The 12,561-nt window shown below is 47.8% G+C and overlaps 1 protein-coding gene and 1 non-coding gene across 2 annotated transcripts; both read left to right on the forward strand.

Moving 5' to 3' along the window:
- Positions 1-2,531: 2,531 nt before the first annotated feature.
- Positions 2,532-4,370, forward strand: LOC123080123 (uncharacterized). The gene is made up of 2 exons (XM_044503007.1): positions 2,532-3,349; positions 3,962-4,370. Exons 1-2 carry the CDS (start codon positions 2,723-2,725, stop codon positions 4,067-4,069), a joined length of 735 nt encoding a protein of 244 aa, XP_044358942.1. The 5' UTR covers positions 2,532-2,722; the 3' UTR covers positions 4,070-4,370.
- Positions 4,371-4,735: 365 nt separating this feature from the next.
- TRNAS-AGA (transfer RNA serine (anticodon AGA)) lies at positions 4,736-4,817 on the forward strand. The gene has a single exon. It is a non-coding gene; the product is annotated as a tRNA-Ser (tRNA).
- Positions 4,818-12,561: the final 7,744 nt, after the last annotated feature.

Below are 12,561 nucleotides of genomic sequence, written 5' to 3' on the forward strand. Positions count from 1 at the left end.
TCGGATGTGTCGACCTCCTCATCTATGTCCTCGATCTCATCCACGGGTTCTTCCAAGATGCTGGTTAGATCCTCGACGTTGGCCACGAGATGGGTGGTGGGTGGTTCGAACAAACTGAATTTTCCCAGGGACTCCTAGATTCGATCGTACACCAAGATCGGGCCATCCGAGATTGCAAGCTTCTAGAACCAATCTGATATCGAAATCAGGGGCATCGGCTTTGGAGCAGACGTCGTACGTCCCTCTTGGGCCAGATAGGACTTCGGGACCAGGTAAGCTTCCTTGAAGTGGGATCTAACATCAACCTTGGGTTCTCACGCTCTTTAGTGGCTTGATCTGACGTTGGGGCCAGGAGAAGCGACTTCGAGATCGGATGTGACACCGACCTCGTGAAGGGGTTCTCACGCTCCTCTACGGCTAGATCCAGCGCCGGGTCGGAGGAAAGTGGATCGTGTTGTTCCCGGGGTTGGCATGACACCAAACTTGAGAAGACCACCTCACAGCGGATGTCCACGGTTTACTCCTTGTTGCCAAACCAGATGGTCCGACCTGGAACAAAGAACTCGAACTAGCCGAGGTGGCCACCCGAGTTGGCGACGAGGGCAACACCGTCGAAGACAACATCTAGCCCGACACAAGGATTGTGATGGTGCCAATCTGAGCATTGAACTTGACTCCCATCACTCCGCGACGATCACCTAGCAGGACCTGCATGAGTGACCACGAACAGGGCTAAATCCGACAGGTTTCGGGGTAGGGGATCCTAAGCTAGGCTTCTAGAAATGGTGGTAATAAGAACACATGATTTTAGCCAGATTCAGGGTCTCCGAGGAGATAATACACTACGTTTTGTATGTGTTTATTGTGTTGGAGTAAGTACAAAGTACAGGTAATCTACCAAGAGATTGTATGATGTCTAATGTCTTCTCTACGAGTTTGGCCCCTCGGTTTATATAATATACCGGGAGGGGGGGTCCTAAGGTACATGATCCTAGTCAACTACGAACAGGGGGCAGAGTCCTCCACGGATCCAGCTTCTTGGAGTATACGTCAAGTCTTCTGCAACCTTCTAATTATACACCATGGGCCACCCGATGTGGCCTAGGCGGTCGAAATCGGCATGGGGTCTTCAGCCAGGCCCACCAGGCCGGGATTCAACATGATAAGAGGCCCCTAGCCGGGACAACATCAGTGGTGTTCTAACTAGAACAAGATTATTGTCATGTGTTGCACTACTGGTGGGCTAACAAAAACAATAATCACGACATGCACATGGTGCATAATTAAGCAAGGACTTGAACGGTATTAAATTATTAAATAAACAAAAAATAGTGTGTTATGTAAATATGCTCCCGATGGCCTCTTATTTTTGCTTATTTGGTGTCACACTTATGATATAGTCTGAGGTAAAACACTCGAACTGTCCTAAGTGGCATGCCAGCCTAATATTGCCAGACAGAGGGAGGGCAATATAAGCACCGAAGACTTGCGCGGTACCATCAACTCTAAGACTCATTTTTATGACTAATATGTGGCTGATATGCATTTCTTCTAGACCTTAGCGTCTCCTGCTACCGGATGGCATCGACCAGATGTTGTCGTATCACATCGGCGGAGGTTTTGGTGGACAAAGCAACTAGCATTTTCTTTCTTGCGAAGCACGCGGCACTGTGCTTGCACACATGTTCTCATTAAATTTACGTACCCATTAATCTTGACTCCCGTTGCAACGCACAGATATATGTGCTAGTTAACAGTGAAATGTGTTTCTATTGTTCATCTATTTTGGACGTTTAAAATATAATTGATAGATAGGTAGATTTAATCCAAGAAAACCCAAGAAAGGTCTAAATATAGGTCGACATGTCTTGTGGCTTTGAGCTGCTCTACTCCTCAAGAGAATCAAAATACAGCCAAATACAATTGGCGAAACACATCGAAACTTGTTTGTGCAGAAAAGGATGGCGATGTGTACGAGCAATCGATCAGGCTTCACATGACACCACAGGAAGTAAATAAACCAGAAATGAAATCCTTGTGAAAAGGAGTTTCTCTTTTCCACGGAAAGGAGTACGGATTAGACAATGAATTCAATCTCTATCGGTGAACACTTGTAAACACGAGGAATATTCAGCTAGGGTAGTCGCCAACAAAAACATGTTGGGCATGTGGACCTCTGCTTCTCACCGGCAAGTTTGAAAAGCAGGACAACATTTTTTTTTGTGGATCACTGAAATTGACTGGCTACGATGACCGCTGACAGGTTAACATCAGCTGAAATCACACCAGTGCATTTCTCCTCTCTTCTTTTTTACTTTCTTTCAACCCTTTTTTAGCAATTTTTCATTTCTCTCTTTTTATACTTTTTAAAACCTTGTTTTTACCATTCTCATTTTTTTCTTTCTTTTAACCTTATTTTCATTTCTACTATTTGTTTTCACTTTTTAAACTTTTTTCTAGCATTGCTGGTGTGCAAACGAGAAAGAATCCGGTTCCATTCCTCCCCTTCCTTTCTCCACCAAAGGCACCAAACGATAGAATCCAATGGGCAGAATCCGGGTGTCCCCGCGCGACACACAACCCCTTCCTCGCCCCGAATCTTCCCTTTCCCTTCCCCGCCCCACACGGCACAACAGCACCAAGCGCTCACCTCCAAAGGCCCCTATCCTGCCGCTCACGCCCCACGAACCCATCAAACCCTAGCGTCATCACCCCCCTCGAGATGGACGGCCGGGACGCCACGGCGGACCTGCAGGAGTGGGAGCTCCTCCTCGCCTCCCCCACCGCCGCGGCGGCGCCCGGGCCGTACGCCGCCGGCGGGGAGGCGGTGGTGGAGGACGACGCCGCCGGGGCCATCAAGTACGACTACTTCGACCTCGGCTCCGACGCCAAGTACGCCAGGAGGGCGTCCCTGTCGGCAGGGGCCGAGGAGGAGGGTAAGGAGGAGGAGGGGACGGACGAGGAGGCCGGCGAGGCGAGCTGGGTCGAGCCGCACCCCGGCGCCCTCGCCTTCCCCGCCCGCGACCGCGCCGCGCTCTGGTCCGACTCGTCGTCGGACGGCGAGAGGCGCGAGGACGCCGAGGCGGCCGAACCGCTGGTGGAGACGCCCCGGGCGGCTGCGGCGGCGGGGGCGGACGAGGGTGCGGTGGCGAAGGGAGGGCCCGCGGCGCGGTGGTGGAGGCTGCCCGTGGAGGTGCTGCGGCTGTGGGCGGCGCGCGCGGCGAGGAGCGCCTGGTCGGTGCCCGTCGCCGTCGCGCTGCTCGGGATCGCCGTGCTGGGCCGCCGCCTGTACCGGATGCGGCGGCAGAGCAAGGCCGTGGCGCGCGTGCGGCTCGTCCTTGACGATAAGGTCAGGCCCTTTGCCCCTTTCAGCCCCATGTCGCGTCCCAATCGCTTGATCTTGCGCCGCTGTGCTTGCGTAGGCGTCTCACTCGTGGGTCTAGTGTTGCTGAGACGTTGCGTCGTGTATCACCTTTAGAACCTGCCACTGCCGAGCTTAGCAGCAGGCAGCTGCACGACGGACAGCCAGGTGCTACTGACATACATGATGTAAGAATAGTGTCACCTTAAGGAGAAATTCTAGGGAAGCTCCTTGTAAAATTCGTTCTAGGAAGCTCCTTGTATTGTTTATTAAGCTGAAGGTAGAGCATTTCATGGATTTGCTTCCTCGCAAAAAGGAAAATAACAACTCTGGTTGCTTCTGTTGCCATGTTTTGTTGTGTGCTCAGTCAGGAAATGCATGGCGGTAGTATATTTAAAGATGACAATAGTTAATACGCGATGCTATGTGAATTGTGGCTGGCAGTTGAACTGATTGGATTATTGGATTGATGTTGTTCTTGACAGTTGACACTATTATATACCTCAGCATTGCTTATCCATGTGTGAATCTGCAAAAATTGCATATTTGTGTTGCCATCTTCTTTATTGCTGAGTATTTATATTTTCATCGTCCCTGCAGAAGGCATCTCAATTCAAGGCCCAGCCGATGTTACGGCGAGCTCCGATGATAAAGCCTATGCTTCCTGGCAATGGGGTGACCCCATGGCCCGTCCTGGGGCACCTGTGAGATGTGAGATCCGCTACATAGAGCTAGAAATACAGTTGGCTTGTGAGCATACTATGCAGTACCCTGCAGATTTATCATACCCTACTTGAAGTGCCTACTTGTGAAAGACAAAATGATGCTTAAGTGACTCATTCAGTAGATCTTTTCTGCTTGATGTTTGTAATGCACCTGTGTGTATATTTTTCTTCTGTTGCCTTGTTTTACCTGATGTGCTTGAACAATGTGGCTGTGTATATATGACACAAAGTATCTAAATATGGTTGTAGAATGACAGTTTGAAACTGCGGCGAGCTTCCTTTCAGCACCACATTTCTCTTGTTGATACTTTTCTCACTGGAAAATGGTGTTGGCTGTGAATTCAGCACACCTAGAAAGGGTAGCATTATCTACGAAATCAGCTGATGTTTCTGAGTGAGAGGCACCTCCTGTTATTCCTATGCATTTTCACCAAATGATTGATAATATGGCCTCATTGGCTTGCACCATTGAGAAAGCAAGCAAAAAAAATTTTAGGATGAGGAAGCAAGCAATTTGATGAGACACAACCTAGGGGAAAGAGAACAACAGAGTCAACATGGAACTAACCCAGATATGTTATCAGGTTCGATCGTAGTTCCAGGTGACATTTTACAACTTGAGGACCTTATGAGCACATTTTGCATCAGAGTGGTCGTGCCGGAGTGGTTATCGGGCATGACTAGAAATCATGTGGGCTTTGCCCGCGCAGGTTCGAATCCTGCCGACCACGATATTTTTGCCATTTCTTTACAGGGTCAAGTTATAGTAGAATTGTAAGCATTTTTCCACTTTACTTTCCTGCAACAAAGAAAATAAATGATCACCATCATCTCAAAAAAAAAGAAAAAAGAAATGATCACCATATATTGTGTTTCTTTGTTGCGATTACAAGAACCCTGACACATAATTTGAAGGGCGCCGGTGCGCCGGCCCAAATTTGGCCCGGTCGCACCATAGTAGAATTGTAAGCATTTTTCCACTTTACTTTCCTGCAACAAAGAAATGATCACCATCGTCTAAAAAAAAAAGAAATGATCACCATCGTCTCAAAAAAAAGAAAAAAGAAATGATCACCATATATCGTGTTTCTTTGTTGCGATTACAAGAACCCTGACACATAATTTGAAGGGCACCGCTAGGCGCCGGTGTGCCGGCCCAAATTTGGGCCGGTCGCACCGCAGCCGTGCGATCCCGCAGGCAGGAGCCGTCCGATCCTCGCTCCCCATGTCATCCCATTTCTTCCTCCCCGCCGTTTCAGCGCGACGTTCCTGCCCCAGCCCCCGTTGTGCGTGTGCGCCGGTGAGATGCGAAAGCACCCGCGTCCTTTTCCTCGCCGTCGCCGCTCGTCGCAGCACCCGCGTTCTCTCCCCCTGGCCGTTCGCCGCTCGTTGCCATCGCCACTCGTGCGCCCACAGACTCCGTCCTCGGTTGAAGCTTTTTTAACCTCTGGTTGAAGCTTTTCCTATGCCGATTGAAGCTTTTTTCCCTGGCTGAAGCTTTTTCATGAGGATTGAAGTTTTTTTAACCTCTGGTTGAAGCTTTTTCTATGCCGATTGAAGCTTTTTTCCCGACTGAAGCTTTTTCATGAGGGTTGAAGCTTTTTCAGCTATGCCTCTTGAAGCTTTTTACGCTATGCTTGTTGAAGCTTTTTCGGGCATCAGTGGTAACTTCTCGTAGGTCAGTTGAAGCTTTTTTCCATGTCAGGCTGAAGCATCGACGTCGTCGTTGCCATGCATGTACCAAAAAAAGTCATCGGTAGTAGCAAAAACAGGATATGGTTGTAGCAAAACAGGATGTGGTTGCAGCAAAAATGCACTACATTCCCGCGGTCACCTTGGTCACCATGGTCACCATTGAGGCGGGGGGGGGGGGGGGGGAAGCCGGTTCCAGCAAACCGTGACAATGGTTCCAGCAAAAAAGAAGCTGGATGTAGCATTATTTTAAGCTGGTTGTAGCTCTGTCGGCTGCCGGTCACAGCTCGTCCTGGGGGATATGATGTTTCGCCGGGGGGTTGAGAGGGTAAAAGGGGAGGGAAGAGCATCCTGGTTGTTGCCGTTTTCTCCTTCCGCCGTAGCTCGCCCAAGCAGCAAGGCCCCATGCCGGCCTAATGCGGTGGGCGAAGATGGAGGACGAGAGGAGTTGCAATGGCATCGTGCGTCGTGGGGTAGAAGAAAGGCAGAGGGGAAAAACGATTCGTATGGGAAAAAGGATAAGGTAGCCTACGAAGCGCTCGTGGCCGTGGGAGACGCACGATCGAGATCGATCACGCGGCTCGCGCGCGACCGGCCCAATCTTCGGCCGGCGCGCCGTGTCTAAACGATTCCCTAATTTGAATGATATAGCTCGTTCGGATCCTGCTGACCACGTTTTTTTATTCCAGGAGGGTCAAATTATAGTAGATGTGCACACATTTTTTCCTCATTACTTTCCCGCAACAGAGAAATAAATACCATATATCGTGTTCTGCAAAATGTACTAATTGGCAAGGCAGGCTATTAGCCAGTGCTGATCACACTTATCTAGTCATCATTGACTCGTATACCATATTTCATGATGTCCTTTTATGGACTACTAATCGGGGTCAATAAGAGGATGAATTTTTATACGACCAGACTGCTATGGCTTGGAGAAAGAGGATCAGAAAAAAAATCATCTCGTAAAATGGTCTGAGGTGTGCAGAGCTAAAGACAGGGGGGACTAGGAATTCAAAAGCTAGCTTTGATGAATAAAGCTTTGTTGTGTAAATGATGGTGGAAACTGTTTAACACTGAGGGCTTTGGTAGCAGATGCTGATAAATAAATATCAAAAGAATAAATGTCTTGCTGGAATTAAGAAAAAGCAGGAGGATTCACAGTTTTGGTGTGAGTTGATTAAGCATCAGGAATTTTTTTTGTCTTTGTGCAGATTTGTAGCGGGGGATGGCAAAAATGTAAGATTCAAGGAGGATAGATGGGTTGGGGGAAATCGGAGAATTTCCCTAGACTTCATAACACGAGTGTAAGGGCATATTATCCCTTAGTTGTTTTGGTGATTGATGACAATGCTTTTGCGGACTAATCGTGTGCATTGAGCATTTCAGAAATATCATGACTAGGCACAAGACGATTTGGTGCCCCTCGAAGACTATTGAAGACGGCGTTTCTCTACGTTTCTTTTCGATGGTATTGAGTCGTAGGAAAGCCGTACTATTAAGAGGGGTCTGCGTTGGAAAGGTTTGGGTGGAATCATCACGTACACGTCTGTTCCTTTTTGCACCACCTTTCCTTTGCCTCTTTGGAGCATCCTCCATTTCTCCGTGTCTCTGCAAAATGAAGGACTCCTAGTGTTGCTGGACTGGGGCATGCGGTAGTACTGCTCCTCGGAGCGGTAGTACCGCAGGCCCTTGCGGTAGTACCGCAGGTGCTCACGGTAGTACCGCTTCTTGGGAGCGGTAGTACTGTGGCCTCAGGCCAGGCTCAGCTGCTCGAGCGGCTGTAGGGGCGGATGTAAATTTTTACATCCGCGCCCTACACGGTAGTACCGCACCATGGGCGCGGTAGTATCGTGAGCTCTGCCCGGGTACAACAGCATGAGCGGAAGTAGGGGCGAATGTAGTTTTTTACATCTGCGCCCTACGCGGTAGTACCGCTCCAGGCTTGCGGTAGTACCGTGTCGGATCTTTGCATAGATCGGAACTCAACGAAAGTAGCCACGAATGTATTTTTATATATCCGTGCCTTCCCAGTATAGACCAACCCTGCCTTGCGGTAGTACCGCAAGGGGGAGCGGTAGTATCGTGCCAGCGGTTCTACCGCCCTCGGTTCCTTTGCCACAGGTCTGGGTTAGCTCCTGCCACGCCAGCGGTAGTACCGCGCCATGGGCGCGGTAGTACCGTGAGCTCGTGCGGTAGTACCGCTTGTTGTGTGCGGTAGTACCGCTCGTCGCAGGCTGAGTAAGTGGATAACGGTTGGATTTGTTCTACCACTATATAAGGGGAGTCTTCTTCTCCGAGTTGACTACCTCTTCCACCCCCAAGCTCCATTGTTGCTCTAAGCTCCATTTTTGCCCGATCTCTCTCCCTAGCCAATCAAACTTGTTGATTTTTTAGGGATTGGTTGAGAAGGCCATGATCTACATTTCCACCAAGAGAAATTTGATTCCCCCCACTAATCCCTTGCGGATCTTGTTACTCTTGGGTGTTTGAGCACCCTAGACGGTTGAGGTCACCGCGGAGCCATATTCCATTGTGGTGAAGCTTCGTGGTGTTGTTGGGAGCCTCCAATTAAGTTGTGGAGATTGCCCCAACCTTGTTTGTAAAGGTCCGGTCGCCGCCTCCAAGGGCACCAATAGTGGAATCACGGCATCTCGCATTGTGTGAGGGCGTGAGGAGAATACGGTGGCCCTAGTGGCTTCTTGGGGAGCATTGTGCCTCCACACCGCTCCAACGGCGACGTACTTCCCCTCAAAAGGAAGGAACTTCGGTAACACATCCTCGTTTTCACCAGCTCCACTCTTGGTTATCTCGTACCTTTACTTGTGCAAGCTTATATTGTGTGGTATCCCTTGCTTGCTCTTGTGCTTGTTGTTGTTGCATCATATAGGTTGCTCACCTAGTTGCATATCTAGACAACTTACTTTGATGCAAAGTTTAAATTGGTAAAGAATAGCTAAAAATTGTTAGTTGCCTATTCACCCCCCCCCTCTAGTCAACTATGTCGATCTTTTCAACGTGTTTTGACAAAAGTAAATTTGTTGGTGAGATATTGGGTAAAGGGCTTGATGATGTACAGTTTGGAACAAAATTTATGGGAATTCTCTTGAACTTTGGAATTGCATCGAAGAGGTGTGTGTTGTAGTGACTTTAACGGATCACAAAGATAGGATCCAATGGACCTTAACCAAAAATGGTATAAACACTATTGAATCAAATTACAAAAACTTGATTGAGAATGGAATAAGATATCCACATGATTTTTTTGTGGAAAATCAAAATACCCCCTAGAGTTAAAGTGTTTCTTTGGCTAGTTCTTAGAAATAGTATCCTTATAAAGGACAATCTACTTAGAAGAGGATGGTCTGGGGACAAGATATGTCCTTTCTGTGACAGAGATGAGAACACTACTCATCTGTTTTTGATTGCTCTGTAGCCAGACTACTACGAAATATTATAAAATGTGCTTTTGATTTACTTGTTAGTATTCAAAACATGTTTGATGTGTGGCAGAAGAAATTCAGTAAAAATGATAGAAATTTTGTAGTTACTGGGATATCTTTGGTATTTTGGGCAATATAGAAATTAAGGAATTGGGTGACTTTTGAAAACAACAAGGTTGTTGACTCTTGTGTTCCTGTTAATCTGGTAGTTAAAATCCTCTATGATTGGTTTGTTTTGCAGACAAACCCAGAAAGATGAAATGTGTTGAAGTGGGGCGTAAGAAGGGTTGAAATGATCGCTGGGGAAAGTCTTCAAAGCTGCGCATGGATGGAGGACCTCACTTCGGCTCACGGCTGGCTGAAGGGGGGGGGGGGGGTCTCTTCTACCCCGATGAAGCTTTGGTTGATCTCTCCCAGTATTTTGCTTTGCATTTAGAACTATCTGTGTGAGAACTTTTGGTTGGTGTTAGTCGGTCTCTAAATAAAGTATAATCTCCTGGAGATTCCGGCATGTGGTTATCCTAGGATGGAATTTCTATGTTGGCACTAGAACCTTACTATTAGCTTGCTCTAGGCTTTGCGGTAGTTTGCAGTTTTAGCCTTTTTTATGGTTTGGATGGATAGTCAGGGATAGGTTGGCTGAAGTCATCTTCAAACCATGGGTCGTTTACCTTTTTTAGTTTTCTGTTGCTGGTAGTTTGTTCAGGGAAGTTATTGTGGTTTCTGATAAATGAAAATCAAAGAGGGAGCTCTCTTTTTCAAAACAAAAATAAAATATACATTGTGTTTTTTTGTTGCGATTACAAAAAACGACACATTATTTGAATGAACATAGCTCGCTCGAATCCTGCTCACCACGTTCTTTTTCAGGAGGGTAATTTTATAAGAGATAGATGTGCAAGCATTTTTTTCCCTTTACTTTCCCACAATGGAGGAATAAACACTATATATCGTGTTTCTTTGTTGCAATTACAAGAAACACAAACTCATGCAGCTCCGATACACAATCCTTTTAGTTGAATGACATAGCTCAAGGTAAATGTTTTTCCTCATTAAGAGCATCTACCGCCGAACTTGACTAATCCGCGGGCGTGTCCGTGTACAGCGTCCGCTGACCCCTCATATTTTGTGCCAGATATCCACATATCTGAAATCCACACTCTCAAATCCATGCAAACCCATGCACATTCATCATACACGTCAATATCGCACATAAATAACAAATGTTGGTAGCGAAAATACATAGGTCTTACATAATTTTTTTAAGTGCACGACTCAAACATTAGCTCATTGATTTCCATTGTGGGTCCACATATACTCCACAAGATCATAAAGTAGCTGCGTGTGCACCTGATGATCTCAAAGATTTTGATGCATCTGCAGAAAGTTTATAAGCTGAGCTACATCTTGATCTTCCGGGATTTGAACTTGTTCTCCAAGTGCTTCAAAATCATTGGTTTGGACTACACCATCACTTTCATCCTCAACAATCATACTGTGTAAAATAACACAACATGTCATGAGCTGCCACAAAGTTTCTAATTCCCACACCATTGCAGCTCTACGAACAATTCCCCAACGAGCTTGAAACACTCCAAATGCCCTCTCCACATTCTTCTAGTTGCTTCCTGCATTGTTGAAAAGTGGCTTTGTTTGTTACCATGTGGTTCGGATATGGTCTTCACAAACGCCGCTCATTGAGGATAGATGCCGTCGGCAAGATAGTATCCCATGTTGTACTCACGATCTTGACTGTGTAGTTGCACGGCGACGACTCCCCATTGCAAAGCCTCCAGAAGACCGGAGATCGTTGATGTCATTATAAGATCCCGACATTCCAAAGAAAGCATGTCAAATCCATAAGTCATTGATGTCACCCCGCTTTCAGTATGATGTTGGCCTCTTTGGTGTGAGCTTGATATATTCCCTACAAACTTTTTGGGGCAGTTCTTCCATTGGCAATGCATGCAATCAATTGATCCGAGCATTCATGAAAACCCTCTGGCCTCTCCAATAGCCAATAATCTTTTTGTGTCCTGCGCATTTGGTTCTCTCAGATATTCTGCTCCAAACACCTGCACACCACGACGCGGGCAAACTTGACAGTAGCCTTCAGGCATGTGCTCTCCCCCATCTTGACCATCTCACCAACGGCATCTGCGGCAGTACCAAGTCTCAGAGCAGCCGTGCACTTCTGCTTAGCAGAGAAAGAAAGTTGGCTGCAACAATCCCTTTTGAGTTTGAAGTAGTCATCGTGTGCCTCCACTTCCTCCATAATGCGCAAGAACAATGGTTTCCGCATGCGAAAACGGCGATGAAACCATGGATCATCCGGAAAGTTGGGTTCGGAACAAAGTAGTCCTTCTGCAATAGCCGTGCTCCAAATACTCTATCCCGATTGATCACGCTTCTTCCTTTGATTGAGCCCTTGAAGTTGAGAATATGCTCCGCCTGCCAGTCCATTTCCTCTTGCATGCTCATGAGCATGATCATGTCCACTTCTTCGTCCGAATCCGAGGAACCAAAAACCTCATCTTGAATCATTTGATCAAGCTCCGTCGATCCATACTCCTTGCCCGATGAAGCATCAGAATTCAAGGTTTTCCATAATAAAATCACAAAAAATCCGATCAGACAATGTGTCGAACACATAGAGCGCAAGGCGGAGTCAGAGAGTTGCCGGATGTACCGCGGTGACGTCCGGGCCGGCGACGACGGGAGAGAGGACAATCGTGCCGGTGCTGGCAGCACAGAGGCTAGAAACGGCTGCGGAGCGCGCACGGCGGCGGAGCGGTGAGACAGACGTTGATGAGGACGAAGAAGAGAGAAGAGAGCAAATGGACTGAGTAGGTCGAGGGGGTGGATTTGGTGTGTTTTCATGTGGGGTCGGACTGTAGGGTCCGACGTGACGAACGCGCCCGGGCGCTCTTATATCCACCCCATATTTGGGCTGAACATGAGAGGTGCTGGTCAACCAAACGTTTGAGACTCATTTAAAACACCCGTCTAGGTCGTATTTTCGTGACCAGTCAGTGACAAGATCGTTCGCGCGGCCGTTTGAGTCGGATTTGAGACGCCCGTAGATGCTCTAATTTCCTTCAACAAAGGAATGATCACCATGTAGCATGTTTCTTTGTTGCGAGAGGACAGGGAGCTCCAGAGTCCAGACGCATGGCGGCATGGGAACGGGGGCAGAGCATAGAAGCGTGCCCGGTTCCGCTGGACTGGGTTGCCCGATCAGCGCTAGGCAGTTCCTGGTCCCGGACCTCGCGAAGCTCCGTTTCCCCATCGGGGCAGGCAGGTGATACGCAGTAACGCAGATCGCGTGATCGCACTGCAC

Source organism: Triticum aestivum, chromosome 3D (genome assembly GCF_018294505.1).
Source record: "Triticum aestivum cultivar Chinese Spring chromosome 3D, IWGSC CS RefSeq v2.1, whole genome shotgun sequence".
NCBI lineage: Eukaryota > Viridiplantae > Streptophyta > Magnoliopsida > Poales > Poaceae > Triticum > Triticum aestivum.

Bases quoted from the DNA above. Each gene is read 5' to 3' on its own strand.
- LOC123080123 (XM_044503007.1), top strand. From the start codon at position 2,723: ATGGACGGCCGGGACGCCACGGCGGACCTGCAGGAGTGGGAGCTCCTC. The intron at 3,350-3,961 runs GTCAGGCCCTTT...TCGTCCCTGCAG, and splicing joins GGCTCGTCCTTGACGATAAG to AAGGCATCTCAATTCAAGGC.